Source organism: Vidua macroura, chromosome 1 (assembly GCF_024509145.1).
Source record: "Vidua macroura isolate BioBank_ID:100142 chromosome 1, ASM2450914v1, whole genome shotgun sequence".
In the NCBI taxonomy this organism is placed as follows: domain Eukaryota; kingdom Metazoa; phylum Chordata; class Aves; order Passeriformes; family Viduidae; genus Vidua; species Vidua macroura.
In genome coordinates this window covers 132,553,507-132,570,310 of record NC_071571.1, presented here as the reverse complement: position 1 = coordinate 132,570,310, position 16,804 = coordinate 132,553,507, and the positions used below count along the sequence as shown (strand labels likewise).

Here is a 16,804-nt window from a genome sequence, read left to right as displayed (position 1 = left end):
TTACAGGCTTACACACTCAGCAGAAGAATTAACTCTATCCTTAAAAGCCTAACAGAAGTTGATAGTGAGAGCATTTATAGCCTCTGCTTCCCTTGGTTTGTTGTTTTTCTAAGAAGAAAAAGAACAATAAAAGAAAGATAAAAGGACAGAAGGATACTACCTTATAAAACCTACTCAAATCTTCAGCTGGAACTGAATTACAATCTTTTGAATGAATCCTAAAAGAGATTTTTTTAAAACCCAGCATACTGACTTCTGCATTTATTTTATAGGCAGTTAACATATATACTTTTATCCTTCCAATTCTACACGGTACTCAGTTCAGATGAACACTACCAAAGAGTGTAAAAAACCATTCCACCACATAAAAAATAGTAAGGCCAAAAATAATAAGGCCAGAAGTAGTAACAGCCTGCCTTTTCAAAGAGGAAAAAATTAGACTTGCTTGTATATACTGTACGTATGTGAATAATATATCTAAGTGACAGAATTAATACAAACCACTTTTTGGAACAGTTCCAGTTAATTCCATCTAAATGCAAACAGAAAAGTTAGAAAATCTATTGGTTCTACAGAACAGTCTAATTCTAATCAACCAAAAATATCAAAATAAGTGCTACATAATAAACTTGCCAGCAAGGTAGAGAGGTACACATTACAAACAAAAGGTAACTTCAACAGCATACCCTGCTAGGTCTGTAGGTCATGCAAATCAGTGATCAGGGAACTGACAGGCTATCTAAAGTTTCAGAGAAATTGTTCTGCACTGCAATACAAAGCAAAAAAGCCAGAAAAATAAAGGAAGGGGAAGACAGACAAAATGTATAAATAAGACTACTGTGCATGACTATCTTGCTTTCATTCAAAATACTGAAACTGATTAATGCACTTCTCTAAGTGACAGATGAAACTCGTGAGGGTTAATGTTATCCAGCAGGCACTTGTGGTTTAATCAGTAATCCTATGCTTCAGGAAAGGTTAAAGGTGCAAAGAATGTGTCAAACCAAAATTGCCTTGACAGATAAAAATCTTACAATCACAGTAACTGCCTCCTACAACTTAAGTTTGGTTCGTTTTTTATGGTATGTGGGGTGCAGTAATTGTAAGTAAAAACAGTTATACCAAAATAAGAACTAGTAAAATACAAACTTTCATATAAACAACATATTAAAATGCAGCAGATTTGTATTTTTTTCAAAATCTTAAGGTATTTATACCTTCATCTTAAATAAGTATTTTGCACCTATTTGTTTACATTCTATTTAACAACTCTGCATTTAACACACAATATGGAAAAATTAGCAAGAAAATAACTAACAGAAAGCATCACATTTGCTTTTCTGAGGAATAAAACCATTTGAAAATTTAAGATTTTACCTTCTTGACTCTAGAGAAACAGCAACCATTTAAAAAATTTAAAAATTAATTATTCCATTATTTTACGTAGCCACGTTCCTGAAATTAAAGGAGTAATATTGGAATAAAAGCACACAGTAAGCCTTGATAGAAAGCCAAGTTACATCCTGTGAGGTGTTTTCCAATGACTGATGGAGAAAATAGAAGCCAAGGCTATAAGAAATCATCCTGGTAGGAAAAAAAGAGAAGCTAAGGAGGGAAAAAAGTAATCAGAAAATACAATAGTCTGACACTGAGGAAAATTAAAAAGTGTTCCTGAGTTCAGTAATTTCTGAAAAGCATTAGTTAGAAGTCAGGAAGAGATAGGATCATAACATTCCTTATGCATTCAGAGAAACAAGAAAAAATACTCCACAAAATCAATTTTTCTTCATAATGCACATAGTCTGTACATATTTAAATTTCTACACTAAGATTCAAAAAGGAGATAAGGCTTACCCAAGGTTTTCAACTCCTCTACACATGAGTTCAATGTGCAATTAAACACTTATATCGTTATTAAAACCAGAAGAAGTTTGCAGTACAAGTTCGACTTAATTGTAAATTTTCAGAGCTTCACACCACTCTCATGGTACAGAGAAAAGCCTCAGAGTCAGGAAAGAACTGTTCAATTTCCTGGTGTATGCCTCTACTGCTGAGGGCAATAGCATCATTCACTTATTTTTGTAAATGTTGCATGATCCATCTCTAAGGAAACTGGAAGTTTCTTTCCTACTCCTTTTAGACTTAATGTCCACCACCTCCAGAAAACAAAGCTGAACATTAGGAGTTGTGATTTCTCTTACACAGAAATAGAAACACAAAAAAAAACCCCAGATGAGCTGACTATGTAGCAAGGACAGATAAAATAGCAAGAATTTCCCAACAGATATCCAGAGAAATAGTATTCACAATATCAAATACACAGATGGGGAAGAAAGTAATATTAACTTGACAATAAAACTGCAGAACAGCAGCTGTAGATGACATGACAGTGTTCTGAGGAGTGAGGGGGAAATTATATCACTATCAGTGATAAGAATATCTGTGAAAAAATATAAACATATTACTTGCTGATAGATTAACTCCTTTGTCCCAGCTTTTGTGACACTCGCAAAAGTAGATATGCTTCATTAAATCCACTTCTCAGACTTAGAAAAGAATTGAGGAATAATAAAAACTATTTAGAATTTGCCAATATTTATGTGCACATGGTTTAGGCTAATATTTGCTCATCAAATTGTTTACATATATTTAAAGATAATTCTTCACACCTTCTTGCATCCTTACATTTTTCTTCATAGAAGAAAAACAATAGTCCTTTTCATCTTCTGTGCCAAGTATATGATCGATCTCATTCTTCAACCAGGGTTTCTCAAGATATTTTTTAATATTATGTCACTAATAACAACTTCAAAAAAAAATTGTATTCTATGAACTGCATCACTGCTACAAGATAATTACTTTCAGTTTAGCAACTGGCTACAAAAAATATTATTATGATTACTTATGCAGGAAAATAAAAATAAAAAAAGAACACCAACAATCAACAGCTAACCAAAACAACTGACCTCTGAAAGACATAAATGAAGATGAAAGCATTTTAATGATGATCCTGATGGTAAATCTAGGGTAAGTTAGAGGACAGTTGGTCAAGGACCATCTGGATGTGAAAAGTCTTTGTTTCTATTATTTATCAGGGTAAACAATGAAAAAAAAAAGGTACCTTTGCCACCAGTGCTCTCCATTGTATACAAGTAATCCATGTAGAAAGCCCCAAACCTCTGCATTCCAGCTATCTCTGTGTATGTCTCCTACCAACAAAGCAAAGCAAACAAAGAAAATATACAACAAGGAAAAGAATCTTGAGATTACCAACTGATAGACTGGTATTAGAGAGATATATTCATGTTTGGATTTGTGCACCAACACAGGGAAAGGCTGATCAAAGCAAAGGACAGAGGTTATCACAAAGAATTCACCTTTCTGATAGGTAATGTAACTTCCATTTGAGGCCACACAAATGCACATCCATAATTCCTGGACATGCTGACCAATTCATCAATAACATCTGGTCAATTAGTACCTTTAATGAAGTAAATATTCTTTATTTGACCTCTTGCATACAACACATCAACCTAATTAAATACACTGAAAACTTCAGCTCGTTCAATTTGGCTTTGTTATTCAAGAATATTGTGGTTTTATCTTTCAACAGTAGGAAACGTATCAAGACTTTATGCCAACATTGGGATTCATACATAATATAATACATCACACAGCAAATTTGCTTCCACTCTTGCCAAAAAAATGGGCAAACATTTTGTGAAAACATTGAAGACAGACCAAGGACAGAGTAAAGCTTAAAACACATTATGGGAAAAGTTTGAATATAAGTACTTGTGATTTTACTAAATTCATTTTTTTCACATGATTCTTCATCAATAGCACTAAAAAGGTGAAAATAGTTAAATTTAAATTAAAAGGAAATTAGATACATTCCAAAATTGTAAATGGTTTACCTGTACAATAAACAGCACAGATCTCCACCTATGAACACACCTGGAAAGGACCACCTTGGTCATTGCAACCAATCTTTAATAATGGCAGACAACCAGGGAATAAAGTTTTACTGCACAATTTACAACAACAGAGACTAGAGGTGACTGAAAATTTGTCTCCACAAAAGGCAGAATTTGCAAAATTTTCTCTAAGTAGACCAATAAAGAATGCAAACAATAAATGTAATACTATCCAAATCTGACAGCATTTCTTAGTTTGAAGACCATAGACTACTTACTGTTTGGGTTTAAAAGATATGATGGTAAAGCTTGACTTTTGCTAGTACTCTCTCTTATGTCTCTTTTGCTAGTACTCTCTCATATGTCTCTTTTCCTCTTAAAATGTTCTGTGGTTACTGCTTTTGGAAACTATGACGTTAATTCAGTTTTTGGGGCAGGAGGGGAGCTTGAGGTTTCTTTTTTCTAACATGAGGACATGTTTTTTCAGTTTGGCTCTTTTCTTGGCTCAGTTTTTGTGGGTGTCTTTTTGTTGACACAAACAGATTTACTTTTTTTTTTGGCCAGCTGCAAAGTAAGATTCAGTTAAACGTGTAAAAGTAAAGATAATTCAGTCCTCTAATAGTACACAGATCTAAATAATTATAAGAAATCCATTAGAGGGCATTGGAAATTTTTTAATAAGAAAAATATAATTCTCTGACCTTATGATGAGCTGCATCCAATATAAATTCTGCACGAATACTATTATTTTCTGGACTTCTGTAATCAAATAGTGAATTGGTAAGGTATGTCATTCCTTTCATGCTCAAATTTTCTCCACAATTAAAGAAGCATGCCTCCTTCATTAGGCAGTAGAAAGTGAGGCAGGGGAAGAAAAAAAAATACAGTCAAGTTAACAGAGCATTTTCAATTCTATCATAATACAAATATTACCCACATAGAGTAGTAATCCTCAAGAGCAAGTTGCATTATGAATGAAGATGAAACAATGAAATTAATTTCATTTATATAACACAAGTTCCTGTCTACTCCTTCCCCATTTTCAAATCAATAAAAATTGCCTGAACCAATGAATATTATACAACTCATGATACAGAATATATTAGTTGCATTTTAGCAGCAAATAACCTCAGATCATCATCATTCCAAATCTTGCCCCAGTCCTTTTCAGTATACACAAGCTTGTCACTGCACACTCCATCCATGGCTGCCCAATCCTTTCAGATGCTGTATCAATCCTCTTCAAGGCAATCAGTTATTTCCATGTATGACCTCATTGCTACCTTATCATTCTTTATTCATCTACATTTTAATGTGCCTACTCCCAGACTTCTACTCTTCTGAAATCAATACAACTTTCCTAACAAGAGTTATTAATCAAAAAAAGTTACTTAGGAGATTTATTTTTTCCAACTATCTATTCTCAATTACAGGCAGAGCCAGAACCTTTATGAAAGGACCAATCCCACAACCACAGCAGTACATGGACAACAGGCAAGTAATAGTATCACCACTGTCATAAAGTAGATACTTTCCTAAATTCCTGGACTAGAGAGTGGCAGAAAAAAGAGTAAAAATAAACCCCCAGATGTCCCTTATTAACTAACCTAAAGGAAATTATCTCAGTTGGTCAGAGCATGGGGTTAATAATGCCACAGTTGTGGGTTCAATCTCTGTATGGGCTATTCACTTAAGAGTTGGACCTGATGTTTTTTCTAGGTCCATTCCAACACAGACTATTTTATGATTCTGTGAAATTCTCTTGCTCACTCACCCATTCAGTCTAAAAAACATCAATTCTCTCAAGATTTTATACCTGACAATCTCAGTTGCCACAGACAAGGTGGCTGTCCACCCTCACATCCCCAACCACATCTCCCTTGTCCTTAACAAGGCCAGCATAGCATTTTTACAGTTGGCTCATCCTTACCTCCCCAGCCTCTCCTTCTGGAAAAGCCTGTGTGTATCCAAAACAGCACACCAGTCATGTGGTGTGTCCCACCGCATCCCTAAAATCCCAACCATGTCATACTCAGCAGCTGTGTCATGACATTTTTTTGTTTTCTGCTCTGCACACGCAAACACCTGAGATGGGTGCCAAGCCATGATGCTCTCACAGGGGAAAGATAAGAAGCTGCCTCATCATATCTATCATAATACAGTATACGATTTCCCAGATTAGGAGATACTTGACATAAATACAGGCAACTTGGTATTTTCTTTCATATTCTTAAGTTTCCTCTTTAAAATACTTTCCAAGACTTCACAAAGCACTAACGTCAAGTTAACTGGTCTCTTCTTGGCTGTATTATTTGATTTTACTTAAACATAGATAATAGTCACTGTTCTCCAATACTTTACTACGCTATTTACACTTCAACTAAAAATCATCATTATTGAATTTAGAATTTCATGTAACCCTTCATTAAATAGTTTTAAAGTAGTTCATAATGATACCTGATTTTGTCTTAAGCAATTGAAGATTTGCATCCATTTAAAACACAAAAATTAATACTGTCTAACTCCTTCACTTCATACTGCTCTCAATCTCACTGAAAAGTGAGGCAAGACATTCATTCAGTATTTGTGCCATATTTCTACTATTTTCACCATACAGTGTTCCCATTTTTTCCCTTCCAGACGTTGGTACTTTCAAAGATTTTCAAATATATTTTAATTTGTTATACAAAATCACAAAGGCAACAATGGGCTACTGTCCAAAAAGATTTTTAAAAAGTCTTATGTTCTGCCTCTTCTCAATCTGGGATATTCGTCTTTTCAACTCTAAGGAATGGACACTGACTTCTGTATCACAGTAATATACAAAAATCACAATTGGTAACAGCAGTCTTTTCAATTTTTGCAATCAGAGATTTTTAAAAAGGATAACAAAACTGCTTATTCAGCAAATCAGCTGGTATTTCAACATACTCACTTCATCACTCCTATTCATATTCTCTTCAAAATCTTTAATTCCCATAATTCCTTTAAGGCACATAGCTTGGCAACCAACAAAACCTATTTGGCAATCAAAAAAAAGTTCACCTTTCATAAGGACCTAGTGAGGAAAAAGAAAAAAAATGATAAATTTTTAAGCCTTCTACTCCACAAGAAATAAAAATGGACAAAAACAAAGCAAAATATGCTTAGTTTATATATTTGGAGTTTTAATAAATAGCAATCATACAGGGCACTTGAAAGGAAGGCATTACTATAGTGTTCAACCACTGCAGCACAGAAGTTTAGAGAGTTAATACCTACATGATTATTACATCAAACACATACAATATGACAGAATATGGAAGTTCAGCAATTCAATAATTTAAAAATATTTTACCATCAACTCTTTGGTACATTACTTAAAATGTATCAAAAAAGCGCATCAATGTAAAATTACCTCAACTGTTGTTCCTTCTTGCTCCCAGCATATAACTTCTTTGGATTTTACTTTCTGAGGGCTGTAATAACTACTTTCAGCTTGCATTTCAGTGAGCTGCAGAACAATAGGATAAACACCTTATAAAAGTCAGTATTAGTATTAAACGACAGTATGGTCATTAATACACAGAACTGACAAAGTAAACCATGGGCAAAAATACAACTGTCAGGAAACAGGTGCAATTAAACAGCTGTAGCACATTATCCATATCAGAATGCCTCATGTTCAACTTCTGTTTGAAATACGTTATAACAGAATGTTTAAAATCCACTATAGTATTTTCAGCTTGCTTATCTAAAGAGAAACTGTGTGAAAAGATGTAACAGATACACAGCTGCATTATTAATATCACATAAGCTTATAAACTGTTGTAAAAATCCATTAATACTTGATTTATTCTTCCCAGAAAACAATTAAACATCATTATAATATTACAGACATATTTTGATTACAACCATACATGGTTTTGCTTCATGTCATGGCAATCAAGAGCAACATGCATTTATATTTCTTGCATGATTTTGATGTAAAAATTCAAAATGGGAAAACATGCACAGGGTAAAAAGCATATAACCTGCAGCTAAGAAAAACAAGGGAAGAGGCACACTAAATTGAATATATTACATTTGGCATGAAAAAAACAAGTTACTTTATGATGAACAGCTTAAATACTTCAAATTCTAATTTTTATAAAAGAGTATCTACACACTCTCTTTGTTTTCAAGACTGGATATACATGGATGCTGTTTCAATTTAAAATTTTGTAATCCAAATGTCCAAGAAAATTGGATGAAAAAAGTCACTGATCACCCTTCACCTGTGTGCAATTATTGCAGAGGAAAAGCAATTAATTGATTAAAAGAACTCTGAAATTACAAGAATAGTTTTCACCATTATTAGAAAATGGTACATTTAATTTGGCATGATTTTTAGCTGGAATGATATCAACTATTCAAAATGTCAATGCAGAAACCTGACCTTATTTTTTAACCAAAATACGAACCACAAATTAATTCCATACAGTCTTTGCAGGCAAGCAGAACAATGAATTCTGTTTTCCTCCTGTCACCATATTAGCATCATACATCACATTTAAAATTTCTGTAGTGCAAAATGTTACATTTTGAGTAGTTTTTAATCATTTCCTAATATAAAATGCGTGAACTCGCAAATGAAGCATTAGGAAAACCCTCTCTAGCAAAACACATGTTCAAAAAAGAAGTTCATATTTTTAATGAGTTTTCTTGCATGAGGAACAAGAGCACAGAATTACTACTGCATGACATAGTGTAAAAGAAGATGCTGAGCCATGATAAATGAGAAATTTGAACCCTGGTGGCTTGTTCATGTCTCAAATTTCAAGTAGTGTCCCAGCGATATAATTAATGGAGGGGAAAAAATGTTACTATTTATTTTTAGCCTCTTTTAATGAGAGCTGAAGCAGATTGACACAAAAGAACATTCCTGAACGCTTGAATTCTGTTGATATATTCAAATTTTTCAACCAAATTTTTCAGGAGGCCGAAGGCTTAAAACATCAACATCCCCACAAAATATCTACAGCTTCCAAAGTCACTTGTGTCACCTTTTCTGGCAGTTGCTGAGCAGCTAAATGCCCTTCTAGACCACCAAATAAAAACAGCTAAATTAGGCATAAATCCCCATAAAACATTCCTGTGCACAGATGTCAATCTAAACAGGCAAGAAAGGAACAGGGAGCTCCTGATGTATATGTGCCTGAGTATAATCAGGCACATAATTTTTGTATGAGTTATAAAAGTCTTGCAGTTAATCTGAAAGGCTCAAAGTCATAAAAACCACCCTAAATTACTCTGTGTCAAAGTTCTGACCTTGATTTAACACATGCTTAATTGTAAAGCCAAGAGCCGCTTGGTGTAGTTAAGCACATAGAATTGCTTGCAAATTGTTTTGATACATTACAAGTATCCTGCTAATTCAATACCTTAATTTCTAATTTCTATCAGTACATCTCAATATCTTAGTCAGACTCTCCACATTCCCTTCTGCAAGCTTACAAAACATTAGAGAGAAGGCCAGCAACAATTTTCATCTTTGCTTAGAGCAAATCTTTGCAAATCTTCTGCAAGCTTACAAAATATTAGAGAGAAGGCCAGCAACAATTTTCATCTTTGCTTAGAGAAATCAAATCTTTCTCTACATACATTGTTTATAGCTCAGCCTACATGTACTCTTTATCATTTTTTCCTTCAATACAATTTCAACGTATGGAAAATTAATTCAAAATTATCAAGTTAAATTGGTATTTTCATATACAATAGTCCAAAAAATAGTTTCTAAAAATTCCTCTAATCCTAGCTCTAAATTAGAGGGGCTTTTATAAAGAAATATGTATTTGTATAAACATTAGATAGAATACTGCAGTGAACATTCACAGAAAGCTTTCAGGTTTTTTTCCCATCAAAAAATATTAATCTAAGTAAATTAAGTGGTTTCCTTTGAACATTATAAAGTTCACAGTCAAATTCTAGCTCAGATAACAAAAACTACTCATATTGCCATTATCAGTCCAGTATGATGGAAGAGGAATTTTCAGCATTCACATTTCTTGTTATTCATTAACTTAATACTCCCCTCATAATACCAACAATATTTGTCTTGAATCAAACAGTATTTGAATGCTCAGAAAATCTTTATACACTTCCTCAATAAATCAAATGAATCCTTTATGACACAGAGAAATATTTACCTTAAAAGTCACTGTTGCCTTTGTACAGTAAAACCCAACTGAAATAATAGGATCCTTGAGGGACTGAGACTTCTGCTGTTCTGCTGTTCCATCACCAGTTCCACCAGAATCATTCTCTTCATCATCATAACTCACAATAGCAGGAACAAAAGACCAAGCCCAAGAAACCCATCCTTGTTGCTGGTCATCATCTTGATGGAAATAAGGATCTTGACTAATGTACTGTGTAGGATATTGCATTACTGAGCTTGCTTCATCTTCTGTGCCTTTTAAAACAAAAACCAAGCTAAATTTCAGATAAACCATACTTAAAAATTTATTTATTAAACTCAAATTTATGCTATGTGAAATTTATCTTGGTCGGTATTCCACACAGCATTCACTGATACTTGGCTTATAATCATAGGAAGTCAGTACAAATTTTAAATTACTGAATATGAGTTTCCAAGCACTTCTTTGATTCATTAACATTTTCTTCCAAAAAATATTAAGGATCTTTGCCATAGTTTTAGTATCGTACATCTGCAGTGAGACCAGAATTTGTCATCTATACCACAAGTTTTCAAGACTACTTCAATTAAAGACCTTCAAAAACTGTAAAATTAAATCTGACTAAATAATGATATTATGATCTTGTAGTTTCCAATTTTAAATTAAATTTAGAAGCAGTTTAGTTACAACAGTCTAATGCAAAAAGTGCAAATACAGCCCACATCCAAGACCTCCTTTGTTTAAAACTAAGCTTTTCAAGTATTCAAAGATACAAGTTAATCTATGCTCAAAAAAAGCTGGTATCCATCTGTGAGTCAAAAGTCAAAATGTTGGTTGTCTGTGGAAACCAATAGAGATAGCATGCAGAACAAAGCAAGAACTTCCCCAAAGATTCAAGTCTAAGACTCATGATCTAAAAAGGTAGGTAATATACTGCATGTACAAAGAGCACAAATAGCTTTTATCTGGTTTCATCACCACTCTTATGGGACTCACGAGGGCTATTAAATACTTCAGAATTACTATAAACAGTACAGGATGCAGTACTTCTCCTGAAGGTGAATGTTATGTTTAATGAATCATTTGAGATCATCGTGAGAACAGAAATAGGCATATTCCAATTCTATTCACATATTTTGAAACTCAGAGATAGCATTTTTGCAAGTTTGAGAACTTTTACTCTTGAGTCTTATTAGTCTTTAGCCTTTTACTCTATACAACAGAAAAAAGAGGAATAAAAAAACACTCCTGAGAATTCTCTGCACATGCTTAAGAGGCAAGAGCACCTCCTCCCACAAAGGCAGTGCAAGCTCCCTTTCTGCTCTCTTCACACAAGCCTCAAGGATCAGATTTAAATCCAGAAGCAAATCTTGAAACACAGCAAATACAGAAGAGGTACACATAAAATCTTGGAAAAAGCCAAAAGGAAGAATTGTCAGCTGCAGAAGGAAAAAAACTGATACTGATCATGACTCAAGTAGTTTAGCATAGACTGTTGTTGGCAAGCACAAAAGAAATGGTGGAAGGCCTGGCAAAAACTGAAAAAAAAGGTGCAGCTGTAGAACTGGGGTCATACATAACATTTGGTCTACCTGGCTGTAAATTTCAGCCATCATTTAGCATATCCCTTTTTGAAGTAAACAGAGACAACAGTAAAATAAGCCAAGTTATAGTCTGGATTATCATATTTTTTAATATTTTGGAAAACATTAAAATAAGCACCATTTTACCCTAGCTCCTCTATCTATATACTGTGAGACAGAAATTTGAAAGAGGAAAATATATCTATTTTCTATCACTAAATTAAAACTACTACAGCCACCATATAATCACAAAACTTCAGAAAAAATGAAATAAATTAAATAAATACAGTGTAAATTTATTTATAACAAGGAATATTTGAAGGGGAGTATGTATTTGGGAAGCACAAAGTCTCTGCTTTGAATTAACTACAATAACCACTTCATCACCTGTAAATGTATTGGATAGTGAAACAGAGTCAAAACCTCTGTTTTATGTACATTAAAGGACAAAATGTTAGCCTGCATCAGGTTTCTAAAGCCATTTTTTTCTAGCCATTCATAGTGAGTTCAGAAATGCAGGGCAGTGAGTCCAGTGATTAAGAAATACATTTTATATATATTACAATGTGACTGCATCTCACTGCTTGCATGCTCAAATCATCTGACCTTCAGAAATGTACTTTCTTTTAAAGGATTTGAGATATTTATCTGTAATAGGAGTCTGGAAACTGGTATCTCTCAACAAAACTCTAGAATTAACCCAGCAGAAAATTACTCTCTTGGTATTTATTGATTTATTTCTCTATCTGTATACATTTTCAGCCAGGTATGGGTGATCTAGCCGAGCCTGTAGCTAGATGAGCATGTGCTGGCACTAGAGGAAGAAGGAAGGAATGCATCCCTGCTGGCAATAGCATGAATTTTCATCTCATTGAATCAGCCATGAAACTGTATGAGTCAAACTTAGTACACACTTCAAGCACAGAGATTTAGATGTTCATTCTTGAGTCACTAAATAATGTATACATTAAAATGCATTTTCTTATTCACAATTTGTCTGCTATAAACCAAAGAAGCTACTACAAACTCACAACTAAGACTCTGAAAACAAGCATAAATGGCATGACCATTTTAGCCTGTGGGTGGCAAAATATTTGTCAGTAAAGATATAAATGGGCTTCTAAAACTGCCTCTACATCTCTACCTCAGCCATCCAACAACTGCCATCTGTCTTGTGTTCTGAAAGAGCTAGTTCAGTCAAATACATATGATCATATAATTAAGTACAATGATAATGTTAGACCACAGCATAGTTGAACAAAACTGTGTAGGAAATTAGAGATTTCTTTTGCAGTCTTAGTCTAATCACTGACCCTTCTAAAAAATCTTGTGTATATCAGTGTGAAGTTACATTATGTTATTTCTCTTTTAGACGGCTGTCTTATGAAAAGCTAGGAAGTCATACTGACAGTTGTTCAAAAGAATGCAAATAAGACTGACCAACAGCAATTGCAATTCAACCTTCTTGAAGCCATACATTAAAAATAGCGATAACAAGTTGGATTGCCAAAGATTTTACACAGATTTGGATGTAAGACTCTCAAATTTAATTCTAGATGCAAAAGAGACTGAGTACTTGTAGGCAGATGCCTTTTAACATTAATCTTTGCTTAAACTATATTTGTATCACCACCTATTTCACACTTTAACCAAAAGAAGCCAAGTCAAACCCGCATAGCTCTGCTGACTTCTATCCTCTTCCACAGTTAAAGCGTCCTTCCAGTTTTCTCATACTGTTACTCTGTCTCCAGTCCTTATATTTTTTCATCTGAAAGTCATTGCTTACTCATCCCAGCTGTTCTCATATTGACTCATATGATTTCTCTATTCTTTCTGTGTCTTTCCTGTATTCAAATGGCCCTAGCTGCCTTACAGACTGTGCCCTAGCAGCCACAAAATTCAAGCAACTCTAAATACATTCTAATTCTCTATAGCATAAATACTTAGACAAATTTGGGGGAAATTTCATACTAACAAAAGAAAGATATTCATGATACAGAGACAACCCTCTGTCTGAAAGCAAGGGTAATACAGTGCTTCAGAGAAAACTTCCTGACACTTTTTCCTGTAAATAGTAAAAATTATTGGTTAGATACAAGATGTTATTAAAATACACACTAACAGTTTTTCTAAAACTTGTATGCTTTTGAAGTCTCAGCAGAATATTAAGCAAATATTTGCAGAATATTAATTACTTCTAATCATGTCTTGTGTAATGAACTTGTGTTTGCAATGCAGAGTTTCTACTGCAGAAAACCCATCTTTAGAGAAAACGAGAGAACTATTTACAGATATCTAAATACAGATATTTGTTTTCTCAGTTCCACACAACAGTAACATGACAGAGGATGCTACATCTGAAATAAGAATGAAACAGTCATCTGTGCCAAACAACAGTGAAGGCCGTATTTGGAAAAAAAATTTCCACTGCTGTCAGTTACCCATCATGTATCCATTTCTCTGAAACCAGAGAAGACAGCAAAGACAGCAACAGAGAATTAAAAAAAAATTAGTCTCTTAATGCAAATTAAATTTTTTTCTTGTATTTCTTCAACAGAACAAAATTAATTTAATAGTTTATGCATAGCTTTAAACTGCTGTAATATTATACATTTAAGCCTAGCTTAAGAGAGCTATGTCACCTTCAAATGAAATTCCAAGAATTTTCTATGTGAGGTAAATTTCTCTTCCTATTCCCCCAGATCCAAATACAGCCTTTCAAAGATAACCAAAACTTCTGTCTTGAAGAGATTAAAATTAACATACAAATCTCTAAATAAATTCACAGAATCACAGAATAAGCTGAGTTGAAAGGATTCCACAAGGATCATCAAGTCCAGCTCCAGGCCCTGCACAGAATCACCCCATGTGCCTGAGAAGCAGCGGATGGGAAGCAATCACAACAGGATAAAGAAAATTCACCCCTCAGCAGTGCAATGCTCCTGAAAAAATCCTGTTGCACTAAGCTACCACAAAAGATCATACAGAATAAGGAATACATGTTATATGAAAATAAAAAGCAGTTGAGACCAGACAAGGTAAAAGGACAGAACTATGGGAAACAGTGCAAAGTAATACTTCCTTGCTTAGAATACATTCTGATATATCTATTCTCAATGTGCATTTTCAAAGAAATTATGAAGCACACTTTGGCTTTTCTCTCATTTAGCTCAAATGTGGCTGCGGCCAGTTTTAAACTTCCTTATGGAAAGGTGCCTTGTTGCATGATATATCAACAGATGAATCCAAAGTCACAACTACAGTGTCACAACTCCCAAAATGGTCTTCTTAGATCATATTTAACCTCAATTTAATTAAGACCATTAGAATTCCTTATAGAACATAACATTAAACATGTCAAACCACTGCATCCTTACCCAGCACAATGCCTCTAGCAAACTGCAGACTGACAAGATAACTTGGCAAGAACTAGACATGGACATTTACATTTTCAAAAAGCAAAGAAATTAATGTTTTTAACATTTCTTCTTACAAATTAAAAGCTGTACTTACCTGTGATATTTCCCAACATATCTTTAGTATGGCAAATCAAATCTTCACTTTCCCCATCTTTGAAGTTGCCTATTTCTCCATAATACAGAGCTATCCCAAGCTGCATTATACGTATAAACATTGGAAGCTGCTGATCAGAGATTGAAAGTTTCAAACTTTCAACTAATGTGTGAATCTATAACATGAAAAGATAACAAAAACAAATAATAACAAAGCTCAGTCATCAGTAAAGCCTAGTTTTAAACCATACAACTCTGTATTCATTTAGTATGGGCATTTTATTTCCAAAAATGAGATTTGCAATACAACAGAAAACAAAGGGCTGCAAACAAAGCCTACCAAAAACATTCACTTGGGTTGTCACACAAGAGATCTTCAGCTGAAAAATCAAGTGTAACATGTTTTACATACACGGAAACATTTATATAATTTTTTTTAAAGTTACTGGTGAAGAACTTTCTCAAATCTAAGTGATGTAAGAACATCTAATTAAATTTTTATTTTCATTATAGAGTTTCTTTAAAATTTCTGCATGCTCTAGATAACCTAGATATCTAGATAGTATATCTAGATAAACTCTAGATATACTGGTTTTAAAATACAGGGTCCTTCATTTTGATTCTTTCCCACTCCAAACATTGTTCCAAGTGGCCAAGAATCAGGAGAAGAATTAATTCCAACTGCAGTGCAGAAAACTGGCTCCTCTGAATATTCCATTTCAAACGTGCAGTTAAGGCACCTTTCACTAAATGAAAGGTAGCTTTGCAAAGACTAAAATTGTTGGCATGAAAACTTTTCCTTCTTTAAAAATTGTAGCTGTAAAACAGCTAAATACTTAAAAATATTTTGAGCATGTGGTCATTCTATAATGTCAAAGGCAAACAAGATAAGAAAGGTACCTTTCATTAAGTAAGAGTTGCATAAAACTACTGTCTAACATTATACGTATTTTCAACTCCAGGTCCAATTTCTAAATGTTGCAGGTGAAAATAATGGAAATTAAACGTAATTACATATCAGTGTTGGCCTTAATGCAATCCAATTCAAAAATCATGAAAAATTACTTTGTAAACAGTATAGCACATCCATGGGTAAGTTATATTATAGTGGTAAAATCAGTATTTGTATAAATACATGCTAATACCTTCATATGTGCAAATTAATGAAGTCTTAGCCAGAGTCACAGAGAATGAGTAGTAACATTATATCAGCTGTTTACACAGACAAGATGAAATATGTCAGATGTCAGAGTTATGCTATTTTTTTAATTCTCTGATAGAAAAAAGCACGTAAACTCCTAAGATATATTTTGGAAATTAAATATTAATCCTTGCACACCAATTTTCCAAGGCCAGTTGATTTAAAGTTCTTAATAGCAAACCTCTTCTGTGCAGAAGAACAACAGGATGGATAACGAGTAAATCTCTTAAGATGTGGAAGGGAAAAAAATAAAAGGATTGCTCTGCCAGAAGCCTCTTTAAAGGCACACAAAGAGCATATGTCCTAGTGGAGGACAGGAACAGTAAGCAGCATTGTAGGCAATGAATATAATTCCACTGTCAGTGGAACTCAGTTGCCCCACAGAAGATTGACTCATCTCCCTAAAACTGGGGGAAAACTATAATCTTTGTGT

At 33.8% G+C, this 16,804-nt stretch overlaps 1 protein-coding gene across 4 annotated transcripts in view; it reads right to left on the bottom strand.

Moving 5' to 3' along the window:
* Window positions 1-16,804, bottom strand: part of VPS13B (vacuolar protein sorting 13 homolog B) — a 429,427-nt gene that overhangs the window by 360,796 nt on the left and 51,827 nt on the right. For all 4 annotated transcript variants that reach the window (XM_053998051.1, XM_053998068.1, XM_053998077.1 and 1 more), the window contains exons 7-12: window positions 15,172-15,346; window positions 10,085-10,350; window positions 7,315-7,410; window positions 6,853-6,975; window positions 4,619-4,756; window positions 3,122-3,209 (exon numbers count right to left, since the gene is read on the bottom strand). In XM_053998051.1, coding sequence (XP_053854026.1) covers window positions 3,122-3,209; window positions 4,619-4,756; window positions 6,853-6,975; window positions 7,315-7,410; window positions 10,085-10,350; window positions 15,172-15,346 — 886 coding nt within the window. The remainder of the gene's footprint in view (window positions 1-3,121; window positions 3,210-4,618; window positions 4,757-6,852; window positions 6,976-7,314; window positions 7,411-10,084; window positions 10,351-15,171; window positions 15,347-16,804) is intronic.